At 36.6% G+C, this 16,447-nt stretch overlaps 1 protein-coding gene across 1 annotated transcript in view; it reads right to left on the bottom strand.

The window, feature by feature from the left end:
• The window catches only part of LOC150086944 (protection of telomeres protein 1-like), a 186,486-nt gene that overhangs the window by 126,105 nt on the left and 43,934 nt on the right, over window positions 1-16,447 (bottom strand). Inside the window, exon 3 of the mRNA XM_090372328.1 lies at window positions 12,368-12,456. Coding sequence (XP_090228454.1) covers window positions 12,368-12,456 — 89 coding nt within the window. The remainder of the gene's footprint in view (window positions 1-12,367; window positions 12,457-16,447) is intronic.

Here is a 16,447-nt window from a genome sequence, read left to right as displayed (position 1 = left end):
GATGCAAAATATTCATTTAGTTTGTTAGCTACCTGAGCAGGATCATCAACAGTTGACCCATCGATATCAAGTGGACCAATCTGATTCATCCCCTTCTTACTAGAGTTTACATAAGTAAAGAACTCTTTGCTGTTTTTCTTTGCATCCATTGCCAATGATTTCTTGTAATCTGCCTTCGTCTGCCTAACCTCCTTTGTAACTTGGTTACAGATCAACTTGTATCTATCATAGGCTTCTGTGTCACGTGTTAATTTGTATGTATCCCATGCATTTTTCTTCTCTGCCATATGTCTCATTAGTTCATCTGATATCCATTTAGGCCTAAACCTTGAACAATATTTCTTAGTTGGTATGTAAAGACTAGTTGAATGCTTCCCATTTTGAATTTGCTGTTGGTAACATCATCAGTTGGTCCCAATGTATAGAATTTAAATACTGTCTCAGACCATCGTAGTTGCCTTTACGAAAGCAATAACTCTTCCCTTTACCCCTAATGGTAGTTAACTCTTTGAGTAAATCCCACTTCGGCACACTGTGATCACTGCCACCTAGTGGTTCCTTTATCTGCAGATTCTTAATGCATGAAGAATCACTACTGATAATCAAATCAAGAGTATTATTCCCTCTAGTTGCCTCCCGAACATGCTGATGTAGAAAACAATCATCCAATAAATCCACAAAAGCCTTGCTAGTGTGTGAGTGACCAGCCCACAAATTCCAGTCAATATCTGGGAAATTAAAATCCTCCATTATAACACTCTCTGATTTACTGGCCCACTCTATTTCCCTGTACAGTTTCTTATTATACTCATCAGAGTCATTAGGCCTATAGCACACTCCTACTCTCAATTTTGATCTCCCAATGCTTATGTCACACCAAACTGACTGGACACTGCACTGTCCAGTGATGTCAACTGGCTTAACTTCCTTGGATTTTATGTGTTTCTTAACTAATAGCATAACCCCTCCTCCCTTCCTATCCTGTCTATCCTTCCTGTAGATGTTGTACTCCTCAAATTCCAGTTCTGCATTCCTTATGTCTGTGTGACACCACATCTCTGATATCCCAACAATATCTGCCTCAAATTCAAATTTATTTACTAAACTCCTAGCATTGGTGTACACGCAAGTATATATGCACCTGTTTCTATTCTTAGCTACCCTAACATAAGCCATGTGTTTACTTGTACTGCAATGACTCCCAGCAGTCTCTGAAATATCCTGCATCTTGTTTTTCAGGCTTCTGCTCATTCCAATAGAAGCAGTGCAAGAATCACTTTCACCTCTGCCAGTGGCTACTGTTAATCTATTAGTCTTTGTGTCCCCCCAAGCTAGCAGTTTTCCGACCCACTTAACACTGCCTCGATAGCATCAGCAAATATTCTTGCACTCTTTCTATTTATATTATAGTTCTATAAACTTGACTTCTGTATCAGTAAAATAATTGAATCAGTGGTTAAAGAGGTATTGAAGGATCATTTTAATGTGAATGGAATTATACAGAAATCACAGCATGGGTTTGTTAAGGGCAAATCCTGTCTGACCAATCTAATTAGCTACAAAGACACAGTAACAAAGGAAAAATGCAAACAATAATTTTGACATCATATATTTCTATTTTAGTAAAACCTTTGACACCTGTTTCATACAAGATTTCTGTAAAAATTGAATAAGTGTTGCATTAAGGACAAGTTACTGCTATGGATAAAGGGATAGTTGAGTGGCAGTTGTTGTTGTTGTTGTTGTTGTTTGGTTTTTAGGAGCATTAGCAACCAAGGCCATATTGCTCCGGGAATATGCGGTGGTCATTCCCTTGACCTTTCTGCATCCTCCGTATTTGGTGGTGACGGGCTTGAACCCCGGTCTAATCAAGAAGCGTGTGCTACGCACTGCTGCTCCTTCCCACCTGGCTACGGAGGCGCCTTTGAGTGGCAGAAGACAGAAGGTGGTTATAAATGGGAACACTGTTCTTAGACTAATGTTATAGTGAAGTCCCTCAGCGGGTCAGAGCTGGTCCCCTTACTGTTTACAGTATTTATTAACAATACTGATGAAAGCATATCAAACTTACTGTCTAATTTTACAGATGATACAAAGGTTGGAAGGATGGTTAATGACAGGAATCTAGGTGCCCTACTGCAGCAATTCCTAGATAAATTAGGCAGATAAAAGGCTGAGAAGTGGAAATTGAAGTTTAACATTGTTAAATGTTAAACTTCAATTTTAAACTGAAATTGCATTTGTCAACTTTAAACTGAAGTTTAACATTGACAAATGTAAAGTACGGCAGATGGGTAGCAGTAACCCCAGAGTAACATATGAACTGTGTGGTATTACACTCAGAGCGGAGAATGAAAAAGACCTGGGGCTAATCATGCAGTCAGATATGAAGTTTCTGAGCAGTGCAGACAGGCTGCAAGAGCAGCTCATGGGGTCTTGTCAACAATAGATAGGAATTTTGCTAGCAGGGATAAGGAAATGATTATCCCCTTGTACAAGGCAATGGTCAGGCCACACCTTGAATACGGCATAGAAGTCTGGAGGCCTCATTTTAGGAAAGATGTTGAGCTACTAGAACGTACAGAGTACAGAAAAGGGCAACGAGATTTTTTTTTTTTTTTTTTTTTTTTTTATGAAAACCCCAAACATGAAAGGTATCAAAACCTATAGTACTTAGTACCGTGCATTGTTTGAAGGAGAAGTATGAGGGGGAGGGGGATGCCGGAAACTTTGCTCTAGAGACTAAACATGGGTTTCACCACTTCAAGCCTCCAATAAGCAAAGTGGTTGGTACATGTGTGCCCTTTTCCCCCCACTCATTTAGCATTATCATGCAGCAACATTTCTCAGGCCAACTGTGGAACAAAGGGTTTCTGTTACTCTTAATAAAAGATAGGCTTAAGTTCTACAAATTGCAGGTTAGACATCTGGAGACTAGGCACCTGTGAGGTGATCTGAGTGAGATTTATAAGGCCTTGAATGGTTTGAGCAGTGCTGATGGGTTTCTTCTTTTTGCTCAGATTACACACCTGAGTGGGCATAAATTGAAATTGAGGAAAGACAGTTGTAGAATAGATGTGCGGAAATTTGCCTTTAGCCAGCGGGTGGTTGATTGCTGGAACAAACTTCCATCTGTTGTTGTGGGAGCTTAAATAAATTCAAGACTGAAATAGACAAACCTTTGGAGTGAATGGATGGATGAGTGAAATGGGAAGGGTTTTTTTTTTTTGCTGATGCTATATAAGCTTGGTTTCTTGCATCATATGCATCCACTAATGCTAAATGCAAGACACTGCAGATGGGTAGCAGTAATACCAGAATAACTTACCAATTAGATGGTACCACACTCATGGTGGTGAAGAATAAAAGAGATTAGGGTTAATTGTACAGTCTGACATGAAGTTCTGTGAACAGTGCAGACAGGCTGTCAGAACAGCTCATGGGGGATTCTGTCAATGATATACAGCAACTCTGCCAGAAGGGACAAAACAAGGAATGATTATTCCATTGTAAAAGATGATGGTTAGGCCATAATCTTGAGTACTGCATACAGATGTGGATCTCTTGAAACTGATGCAGAGAATAGCAACCAGATGAGTCAAGAATATAAAGGAGTTCTATTACCATAAAAGTCTTTGGTTTTGCAAACTGCTGAGTTTGCAAACTATGCACTTTCAGGAGACCTGATTGAAATGAGTATTAAATGGAGTGAGTAAACGATGATGATGATAGTAATCCAACTCTTTCTCAGACAGCACACAGAAGGGGACATAAACTGAAAAAGGATGGCTGCAGCGTTGATGTGAAAAATTTGCTTTTAACCAGAGAGTAACTGATGTAGGAACATGCTATTAACTGGAGTTGTGCATGAGTGTAGTTTGAATAAATTTAGGGTAGAATTAGACATAATATTAAATGGGATGGACAGATGAGATAGGTAGTGTTTTTTGGCTGCTGTTTTTTTTTTCCCTCTCTTCTGTTGATCTTGCTTCCTTGCATTATTTGCCATACTAGCACTACTAATAATAATAAAGCACCAGGAAAACCAAAATAAGAATAGGTGTACATCACAGACCAAATGTCTGTTATGAATATAATGAATAATTATACAGCCCAACAGAATGAGTCAGCAAATTTGCTACTCAATAAAAATGCTAATTTTAAAATGGGAAAAACACATAAGACACTTTCTATTCAATGCATGCTAATTCAGACTGATTGCAGATAAATGTGAAATTTATGCGTTACTGTATCTGGATGGGTCACCGAGCATGCAACATCACAACTCATTACAATGCTACAATTTCAAGATACAAAGTCAGTCCCCAAATTTTTTGATCATCTCATATTCTCTTAAACAAATTTTATCGGAACAAATTTTTAAAAAAATTTTCTTGTTAAGCGTAAATACTGAGTTCAGTTTATTTTTCAAAGAAGTCACCGTGTGTCTTCATTAGTTCTTATTGAGAAAAACAATACAACATTAAACAAACCCTCACCTAGCCCATGGAGTTTCAAGAAACCTGAATGCAGCCCCTCAACATAAATGAGTATTACTGGGTTAAATCACCAAATTCAGCCATTATGGGAATATCAGAAACATGTCACTCTGATATAGGGCACCACTGGGTTTTTTTTTTTTGGTAGTTATTGGCGCATCGGCTTCTGTGGCCATAGTGCACCTCCCAAGGTTTTTTGCAGTACTTTGATCCAAGCCCGAGGCAGGATTTGAACCCGCGACCTTTGGGTTGCCAGGCAGGCGCTTTACCCACCCGGCTAGCCCGGTCGGCACCACTGGGTTAAGTCATCAAATTCAGCCATTATGGGAATATCAGAAACATGTCACTCTGATATAGGGCACCACTGGGTTAAGTCATCAAATGCTGCCATTATGGTAATATCAGACACAATGTGTTTCTTTAATACTGGAATGCATAATTTCAATATACCATGATCACATGTACCAAAAAGAGAAACATGAGAGGATGGGCAGAAGTTATTCTCTTTGTTAAGAAGCACAAATTATAAAACATCACAACTGGAAGGGATGAGTTGCCTGCAAAAACAAAAATGAAAGTAGGTGTACGTTATAGGCCAAATGAATTCAATGAGTATAATGAACAAGTGCACAGCCAAACAGAGTGGACCACTAAACCACATATCATGGGGTATTAACTTTTCATATATTAGCATTAATAGACGCATATGATGCAAGAAAGCAAGCTTATGCAGCATCAGCCAAAAAAAAAAAAAAAAAAAAAAAAAATCCCTCACATTTCATCCCTCCATTCGTTACAAATGCCTGTCCAGCTCAGCCTTAAATTTATTTAGGCTATCAACTTCCACAACAAAAGATGGAAGTCTGTTCCACCAATCAACTACCCACTGGCTAAAGGCAAATTTCTGCACATCTATTCTACAACTGCTTTTCCTCAATTTGAATCTATGCCCCCTCAGGATTTTAATCTGAGAAAGAAGAAGAATCCCATCAGCATTCAGCTTGCATAACCCATTCAACGCCTTATACACATCAATCAGATCACCTCGCAGATGCCTACTCTCCAGGTGCTGCAATTTGCAGAACTTAAGCTTTTCTTGGTAAGAGCACCCCTTTGTTCCCCTCACCAATCTTGTTGCCCTTCTTTGTACTCGTTTTAGCAACTCTACATCCTTCCTAAAATGAGGCCTCTAGATGTGTATGCAGTACTCTAGGTGTAGCCTGACCATTGCGTTGTACAACGAGATACTCACCTCCCTGTCCCCGGTAGCAAAATTCCTATATATCATTGACAAGATTCCATGACCTGCCCTGGCAGCCCATCTTCACTGCTCAGCGAACTTCATATTTGACTGCACAACCCCAGGTCTTTTTCATTTTCCATCTCCCTGAGTGCAGTACCACACAGTTGGTACATTTCTCTTAGGTTATTGCTACCCATATGCAGTACTTTGCATTTGTCAATGTTAAACTTCAGTTGCCACTTCTCAGCCCATTTGCCCAACTTATCTAGATCCATTTGGAGTAGCATACAGTCTTTACTGTCATTAACAACCCTGCCAACCTTTGTATCATCTGCAAACTTGTGCATTAAACCTGATATACCTTCATCAATATCATTATTGAATACACAAAACAAATGGGCCCAGCACCAAACCCTGGGAACTCCACTAATAACATTTGTCCACGAAGAGCAGAGTCCATTGATTACTACTCTGTCTTCTCCCACTCAACCATCCCTTTATCCATTGTAGCAACTTACCTTTAATGCCATACCTCTCCAATATGTATAGCAGTCTTCCATGTGCAACAGTATCAAAAACTTTCCTGAAATCCAAGTTTATGAAATCAAAATTATTTTTGACATTCAGTTCCTTTGTGACTACATCATAGTATCCAATCAAATTGGTTAGACAAGACCTCCCTTTAACAAATCGACGCTGTGTCTGATTTATTATTGCAGTCTTGTCTAGATGATCATGTAATGCTTCTTTAACTAGTGACTCTGTTATTTTCCCAGAACACAAGTTAAACTAACAGGTCTATAGTTACTTGTGTCACCTTGTGAACCCCATTTGTGAATTGGTGATACATTTGGACACCTCCAGTGCATAAGGACCTCCCCTAAGTCCAAGGAAGTTCTCATAATTATGTAAGGGTTTGCTTATTTCCTTTGCTCATTCCTTTAAAATAACTGGATAGATCGCATCCACCCCAGGTGCCTTCCTTATGTTTAACTTCAACAATTTCTCCTCCACTTTGTTCTCAGTTATTACAAAATCACTTAGCTCCCTGTAAGAGTTTGATAAACTTCTGGCATTCCCCTCACTAAATAATTCCTCATGTGTTGAATGTAAATGCAAAATACTCATTCAGTTTGTCAGCTACCCGAGCATGATCATCAATAGTCAACCCATCTATGTTAAGTGGTCCAATCTGATTCATCCCTTTCCTTCTAGAGTTTACCTAATTAAAGAACTCTTTGTTGTTTTCTTTGCATTCTTTGCCAAAGATTTCTTGTAATCTGCTTTCGCCTGCCTAACCTCCTTTGTGACTTGCTTACAGACAAGCTGTGTCACCTGATAATTTATATGCATCCCATACATTCTTCTTCTCTGCCACGAGCCTCATTAATTCATCTGACATCCATTTAGACCTAAACCTTGAACAGTATTTCTCAGTTGGAATGAAAAGCCTAATAGCCTTCAAGATTAAGTCCCTGAAGGCTTCTCATTTAGAATTCACCATTGGTAACATCATCAGTTGATCCCACTGTACAGAATTTAAACTGTCTGAGACCTCTGTAGTAACCTTTACGAAAGTAAAAGCCCTTCCCTTTGGCCTTGATGGTAGTTACATCTTTAAGTAATTCCCCTATTAGTACCTTGTGATCACTGTTACCCAGTGGTTCTTTATCTGCAAATTCTTAATGCATGAATAATCACTGCTGATAATCAGATCAAGAGTATTACTCACTCTCGTTGCCTCTCGAACATGCTGCTGTAGAAAACAGTCGCCCAAGAAATCCAAAAACGTTTTGCTAGTGTGCAAGTGACCAACCCACAAGTTCCAGTCAATATCTGGAAAGTTAAAATCCCCCATTATAAGACATTCTGATTTACTGGCCCACTCTATTTCTCTGCACAACTGCTCATTATACTCATCAGATTTGTTAGGCATATAACACACTCTCATTTTTCCTTTCCCAGTGCTTATGTCGCACCAAACAGACTCAACGTTGCATTGTCCACCAACATCCATTGGATGCACTTCCTTAGATTTTATGTGTTTCTTAACTAATAGCATAACTCTCCTCCCTTTCTATCCTGCATAACTCTCCTCCCTTTCTCCTCCCTTTCTATCACATTTGCACTCCCCAAATTCCAATTCTGTACTGCTTATGTGTGACGTTGTTGTTGTTATTATTTGGTTTTTAGGAGTATTAGCAACTAAGGCCATACTGCTCCATGATATGCAGTGGTCATTCCCTGACCTCCCCGCATCCTCCGTATTTGGTGGTGACGGGCTCGAACCCCGGTCTAATCAAGAAGCGTGTGCTACGCACTGCTGCTGCTCCTTCCCACCTGGCTACGGAGACGCCTTTATGTGTGACACCACATCTCTGATATTCCAACAATATCTGCCTTTGATGTCTTGACTAGCACTTCAAACTCATCAATGCAAGTATACATGCACCTGTTTCTACTCTTAGTTACCCTAACTCAGCCCTTGTATTTATTTGTTCCACTATGACTCCCAACAGTCGCAGAAATCTCCATAGCCTTGCTTTCCATGCTGCTGCTGCTCACTCTAATAGAAGCAGTGCAAAAATCACATTTGCCTCTGCCTGCGGCCACTGTTAACCTTTTAGTCTGTGTATTGCTCCAATATTTATCTGAACTTATGGGTTGGCAGCACATCCCGCAGCAAAAGATTTCTGAATCTTCTTTCAAAACCAATAACTAAAAGAGGCAACAAGAGAAGCAATATTCTTGATCTGGTTATCAGCAGTAATTCAAAAAAATATTACAAATCAAGTAATGGAACTACTAATAACAGTAATCAGCGTATTCACGTGAGATTTATTCAAAGAAATAACTATGTCAAGAATAAAGAGAAGGGAAGGGAAGGGAATTTGTTTCACAAAGTCAATTATAATGGTCCCAGATATTTTTAAACTTTTTTTTAAAGAATTTAAGAAATAATGTTTTATAAAATATTTTAATATCAGTAGGCCCAAATGATATAAAAATGTAAAAGCGAAATGGGAAGTACAGGCGATGCAATTTTTGTGGCAGCCACAAAAATTGCATCATAATTTTAAAGGTTAATATTTTCTTATTAACTCTCTAGTGTTCCTTAAGACACTATTACATCATTCTTTAAAACTAATGTGATACTGCATCAAAATTCTGTAAAATTAGTATGATACCGCATCAAAATTCTGTAAAATTAGTATGACTCTACATCATCATATAATATTAGAGCGGTAGTGAATCATCTTGTTTATAAAAGCATCCACCTGCTGCTATCTGTCTTTACTTTCTCTTCAGCAGTGGTATGGCATATACTCAGTTAACTCCAAAGAAGAAAAGCATAATTATTGCTCTTAATAGGAAAGTTTTTCTAGTCAACATATAGCTGCAAAAGTTGGTTGTAACCAGTCTACTGTGTCAAGATTATTTAAAATGAAACGTGAGACCAAAGATATCAAAAGAAAATTTGGAACCAGAATGAAACAGAAAAGTATTGTAGCACAAGATATAGTCCTGAAGTGTCTATGGCTCTGAGATCATGCAAGTTCCTCATACCTAAGGAACACACTGAGGTAAATGCAAGTGATAGAAGTCTGATGAACGCTTGTGATGAGTGGTCTAAAAGAATATCATTGTAAGAAGCTCTTAGTGACAAAAACCTGGGCTAAAGAACATGCTAATTGGACATGAGCAAAGGAATGTGTAATATTCTCTGACGAATCGACATTTAACCTCCACAGATCATGCTACATTTGGCATAAATCTAATAGAACTTATCACTCCAACTGTATTCAATCAATAGCAAAGTTTCCATTGTGCCAGATGGTTTTGGGATGCATAATAAGCAAATGAGTGAGCAGAATATATTTTGTAAATGGTTTTGTTAATGGTGGCTTCTACACAAAAATTTTAAAGGAGACTCCTCTGTCAGAGACTTCTTTCAAGGAACAGAAAACTAAACTGTTTTCCAACATGACTTTGCACCTTGCTACACTGCACATAAGGTTAGTATAACACTACAAAATCATTTAATACAATTTCTAGTATGCTAAATTTAACTTTTTTTCAACCACTGACTGTTTTATCAATTTTTTTCTTATCTTTAGGTGAAGATGTTCATGCAAGACTTCAATATCCGATTCTTATCGTGGCCAGGAAATAGTCGTGATTTGAACCCAACTGAAAACTGCTTTACATGCTATGGGTTGCCAGACATGCTGAATCTGAGGTACAGTGTTTTAAATTATTTTTAGATAATGCTATTTTATGAATGATAACAATTTATGCTAACATTTGTATTACAGAACTAAGGTTATGAATGAGACAGAAATGCAAAGCTAACTGATGAGATAGCTATTATCAGCATGCTTTATTTTATTGTTGACTTCAGGTGCAGTTGGCAAATATATTAGTTATGGATAATTCCAAAAGATAATGGCATTGAAGTATGATATTTGACAGTGACTGAATCAAACTGTTTAACCTTATCAACAGAAAATATTCAATTAAGAGATCTTTTCAATATATGAATTTTCTGTAAATCTTTACTTTCATGACTATGGCCTGTAAATGATAACAGCAACTAAACAAAAATTTGCTTCTTTTTAACTTGAGTTGCCCCATTTTGTTTTTCCTCTGTATTTTGTTTCTGCACTTTTAAGGTAACAAAATATGTAGTTATTATTTTTAAAAGAAATATTTCTTAAAAATATATTATACTTGGAAATCAATTTCTTTACTCTCTGTTTAATGCACATGAAATACTTAAGACATATTATCAATTGATTAGCAGAATAATCATCATCAATGCAAATATTCAATACTCTATCATCATCAATGCAAATATTCAATACTCTATCATCACACAACATATTAACCCCGGGGGCTCACATCTGGTGAGTATGGGCTTGGCAAACCCAGGGTCCTGAGCTGGATATCATCATTCTTCTCTTTCTTGGTGATTCCTTTCTACTTCTCTCTCTCTCTCTCTCTCTCTCTCTCTCTCTCTCTCTCTCTCTCTCTCTCTCTCTCTCTCAGGGGGTAACTTGGGAATTTTTTTTTTTTTTTGGCTGGTGCAGCATAAGCCTCAGGCTTCCTTGTACCATATGGCCATTAATAATAATAATAATAATAATAATAATATTCACAGTTGACACAAATATTCTTGATAATGCTTGATACAAATATTCTGTCAATGTTAAAATGAGAATTATTTATGGCAGTGCTTTATCTCCTAGAAACTTAAATACTGTTTATACAGTCTGAGTAGTGGCAAAATGATGCCACTCAGAAGCAAGCTTATACAGCATCAGCCAAAAAATAATAATAATAAACAAATAACACAACCCACTTAAATTTGCCTAATCCTCCTTTAAATTTATTCAAATTACCCAAATCTACAACACCACATGGAAGTTTGTTCCAACAATCAATTGCTCTTTAGCTGAAAGCAAATTTATGCACTTATATTCTGCAACCATCCTTTTAGTTTAAATTTATATCCCCCATGTGTATCATCTGAAAAAGAGTATGGACGCCATCAACATTTAATATACTTGACCCATTTACAGCCCTAAACAGTTCAATCAGATCTTCTTGCAAGTGCCTAGTTTCCAGACTTTCAATTTACAGAATCTGCCAACTCCAAAGGTCCCCAGTGCCAGTGTACAACAGGATAATCATCTTTTTATCTCTGCTGGCAAAATTCTTGCATATCATTTGAAGAACCTCATGAGTTGACCTAATAGCCAGTCTGCACTGCTCAGGAGACTTTGTGTAGGATTGTACAATTACCTCCAGAACTTTGTTTCCCACAGGTTGGCTGTAATTTCGCCCAATTCATATATTATTTTGGGATTACTGCTGTCCAAGTGCAGTACCTTGCATTTATCAATGTTAAACTTCAATTGATAATTCTTAGCCAATCTGCCTAATTTCTCTAGGTCCTGTTGTAGCAGCATATCCTAATTACTGTCATTAACCATTATGGCAACTTTTGTATCATCAGAAAACTTTAATACTAAACTTGAAATGCCTTAATCAATATCATTAATAAATACTAAACACAGTAAGGAGCCTGACTTCAAACCACTAAGGGCAATACTAATAACATTACTCCATGAAAAGCAGCCATTAGTAATCGCCTTGTTTCCTGTCACTCAACTATCTTTGTTTAATAGCAGTAACTTGCCCCTAATGCTGCACTGCTCCAATTTGTACTACAGTCTTTCATGAGGAACAGCATAAAAATCTTTTCTGAAATCTAAATGTATGATGTAAAAAGTATTTTCGCATCTGGTTCCTTTGTGACTACCTCATAGTAGCTAATCAGATTTTCAAACAAGATCTACTCTTAAGAAGCCTGTGCTGTGGTTGCTGTATAATTGCATTCCTTTCATGATGATTCTAAGTTACTTCTTTAACCACTGACTCCATTATTTTTCCTGGCACAGAAATCAAGCTTAGAAGATTTAAAAAATATAATTCTTGAATTTAAGGAATATATTCTTTCGTTTAGTAAAAATACAGAGAATGTCATTTAAATAACATATTTCAATAATTGAAGAAACAAATTACTTATTCCTTTGTTAAGAGCAAAAAAACTATTACTGACCTGGGATCTCAATGGTTGTACAAGTGAGGCAAATTTATCAAATAAATAGACAACAAGCTTTTTTTCATTACATGTTTCATCATCGGTAACTAAAATAAATGTAAAATACTGCAATTTTAAAAATAACAGAGAACAAAAATTTGTGAAAATTATGAATTTCAATAAATAATTCTTCTAAAAATTATAATATCAGCAGGACATATGTACATTTGCTATAAAATTAGAAAGCATAAAAATTAGTTTGCACAGGAAAAAAAGTTAATATTTTTTTCCCACAAAAAGTGACATTGATCATTTGCTTTAAAAAAAAAAAAAAAAAAAATATCAGTACTTTCCCTTATTTGTAATGCAGTACCAGCACCCTAGTAGCTGTTCTGGCAATTACTGCAATCTGTCCACAGGTGACAAAGCACAACACCAGGGGTGAAGCTAGAAACTTCTGGGATAAGAGGCAACCCATTGCAAATCATATAGTAAGGATAATAAACAAGACAATAATCTACTCGCATACACTGCTCTGCATTGAAATTGAAAGGAATTATTTTTAGAATTGCAAAAAATGTATAGCATGTTAAGATGATCTTGTCTCTTTTTTGGCACAAGCTTTTCAGTTTTTTTGGATTTGTGATCTAAAATGACAATAATAAATAAAGGACTGAATAAATTAAAATATGATGGGAAAAAGGGGGGGGGGGTCATCTATCAGGCCCCATCTTGTCAACAACCACAAGACACCAGCATCTGAAACAATTAAGCAACAGCATTTCAACAACCTCTAAATCTGCCAAAGGGGTATGTTGAAATATAGTACTTACCCATTGAAAGCCAAAGAAAGAAAAAATCCTGAGCAAAAATATTACAACCCTTCCCCCCCATGCAAACAGCCCTCTAAAATGTTAATCAGAAATGGGACTGATAGAATTAACATATGGAAAAATATTAAATTAAATTAAATTACATGGACGAAATATAAAAAAATATATATTTTTAAATAACCTAGTATATAAAAATGGATCTGGATATTTCAATTATTATTAACATGTCATTTGCCAAATAAACTTCTTACGATCCAATCTATACATCGTCCACCAAAATTTAAATTTATGGATAATTTGCACTAATAACCATAAAAATTTCACTAACATTAATTTTCCCTCTCAGACACAGAAAATCATAGCCCTACAATGGTATTATAGCTTCCCTGTCCCTAGGAGCAAATGTCAAGTCCCTTTCTTCCTGTTTTTAATTCAATCCCTCCAAGCATAACACAGCTGTGACTTTTTGACCATTCTTATGATTAACCACTTTTCTGATTTTGACATCACACTATCCATTATCAGTGTCATTTAAGAAAATAAAAATCAACAATTATCCCAGCACTGATGAGTGAGAGAGAGAGACCACTTCCAAAATTCAGGCATTTTCGAAGATGTTGGAGATAGTGCACAAAAATACAGGATAAATATTTTAAACAAATCAGGTATTTTGATTTATGAAAATTCATGAGATATTATGAAACAAATTCCGATGTTTCAAAAGTTCACAAATAATGTTGGTTTATTTACTCAATGGCAAAAAACTTTAAAACACTAAAAACAAATTAAAAAAAAAACCATTTAAATAAAACCTAAAACTTACAGACACTAGCTGAACATAAAGAAACAAAGAGTCTGGGAATGAGAGTGCCCACTCGGGTTCCATGCAAGTATCATGTGCATTGCAATGATTGCATCAAGGGTGAAAAGGGAGCTGTTCGAAACTGCTCACTGTCTTGATTGTTGTTGTTGTTGTTATTTGGTTTTTAGGAGCATTAGCAACTAAGGCTATATTGCTCCGGGGATATGGGGGTGGTCATTCTCTGACCTTTCCGCATCCTCCATATTTGGTGGTCATGGGCTTGAACCCCGGTCTAATCAAAAAGCGTGTGCTACGCACTGCCGCTCCTGCCCACCTGGCTATGGAGGCACCTCTGTCTTGATAGAGCTAAACCAAAAGTTTCTGAAGCTGAAGAAGAAATTGTTTTTTCTAGTGGTAATAAAACTAGTTTCTTTCTAGTTGTATTGTCATCATTTAGATTCTTTCTAGCAATAGTTGGCCTGGCTGGCCGGTTGTATATTAACTGCTTTAGACCCACTGGGGGGAGAAAGAATTTGTTGGTTTTTCTGTGCTGGCTATAGAGATCAATGCCTAGTAGGCTGTGCCAAGACTTTGCTCTTAAACACATGGACCAGGTGACTGTATTTCAAAAGCTATTCTTTATTAGGGTTCTTTAAATAGTCTCCTCAGCTTGTGCAAAATTGAAAAACACAAAATTTCTTCAGAATGAGGAATACTCCACTTCTAGTTTAGCTCCATCAGCACAGCAGGCAGTTTCCAATAGTTTCCCTCTGAGTTGATCATCATGTGTGATCCATATGGAACTGTAATTCTCCTACCAACCACTTGTATCATTGTTTCTTTAGTGTTAACTTGTGATCTATTTCTTCAGTCTGTTTTGAAGTGTTAACTTTTATTTAAATGTTCTTTAAAGTTTTTATCGTTGAACAAATACAAATTAGAATTTACTTCTGTAAATTCTAATATTTTCTCTGAAATTTCTACAATTTGGTATTGTCAGCTGATCATGTTATCCATTTCCAAGTTAGTACAGTATTGGTAGTGGCATATGATTCAAGAATGCAAGCTTATAAAGCATCAACCAAAAAAAAAAAAAAAAAAAACCTTCCCACATCACCTGTCCATACCCTCCAATAATTTGTCTCATCCTTCCTTGAATTTATTTAAATTACCCACATCCACAACAACAGTTGGAAAGTTATTCCAACAATCAACCACCTGCTAGTTTGTCTCCATCCATCCATCCTGCAATCATTCTTACTCAATTTGAATTGAGGTTTTGATATTCCAAAACCATATCTCCATTTAATAGAACATAAAAACCTTGTTTCTTACTGCCTTAAAATTTCCTGTTGTTTAGGTTTTAGGTCATAAGTGTATTCATGCATTGATTCATAATGCTCCACATTAATTGGAGAATCCACTGATTTGGAGAAAAACTGTCACATCAGTGGATTCAATCTTCAAATAATCTATTTTCCAATCCATTTATCTGGCAAGGAAGTCTGGAATAAGAAAACATTTAGAAACTAAAACTGAAAAGATAAGATTACTTGTGTATCCCTGGCTAAGTCCATGACAGGCCTACAAGTATATTCTATAAGGGTTGTACACTACAGATCTGGGCCAAAATTAGACAGTATTTCTTCCTTCCTTCATTTGCAGTTCTATCCTCAGTATGTAGAGATACAGAGTGCACCCCAGTTGTCACTTAATACAGTGATAACCATTATGTAAATAGTTCACAGCGAAGGCTCTCAGATGCAGAACTTATTAACCAACTGTAGTTGAATGCACACTTTTGTGGATCAATTCCTGACCTTCCAAGTGCATACAGGGGAACAGTTGGAATTGGGGAACTACAGTACTAACACTAGGTTATTATTCCTCTAAAACTTGGTGTATTTTTTAAGCTAAAAACATAACTCAAAAATCAAACTATTAGAATTACATTAGCGTGAATTTTAGTTTTAATCCAGTATGATATTCATTTTCCATCTGCATCACTAATTATTTTTTAATTAAAGTACAGCTATAAAGAATCCTTTACAGTTCTATTTATTTTATGCTCCAGCATGACAACTAGGTCAGAGGAGTTTACAATTAATCACTTGGCTACATCACTCTACGTTGGTATACAAAATGCAACATGAGACTGCTCCTTGGGTTGACTTTCCATATAGCTGCAGTTACAACTTCAATTTGTCTCACTCCACACTAAAAACTAAGTAACTGAAAAATAATATATATTTTTTTGATGTTGAGACTGCTATTAACTAAAGATATTACTTGTTCTTGTTAATATTGTTAGAATGGAGAATAAAATTAAGTACACCATTTTAAACTATTTCCTGCCTTTTTTCCCCCAGAAAAAATGGCAAGAACAGGTACACAATTACACTGTTTCATACCTGCTTTGTGGTTTTTTGCTATTCTCTCCCCCCCCCCTCTCCACTCCAACAG

Source organism: Mastigoproctus giganteus, chromosome 4 (assembly GCF_048544385.1).
Source record: "Mastigoproctus giganteus isolate SK-2022 chromosome 4, ASM4854438v1, whole genome shotgun sequence".
Lineage (NCBI taxonomy): Eukaryota > Metazoa > Arthropoda > Arachnida > Uropygi > Thelyphonidae > Mastigoproctus > Mastigoproctus giganteus.
Note: the sequence above shows the minus strand (reverse complement) of the source record. Positions and strands in the feature narration are given on the sequence as shown.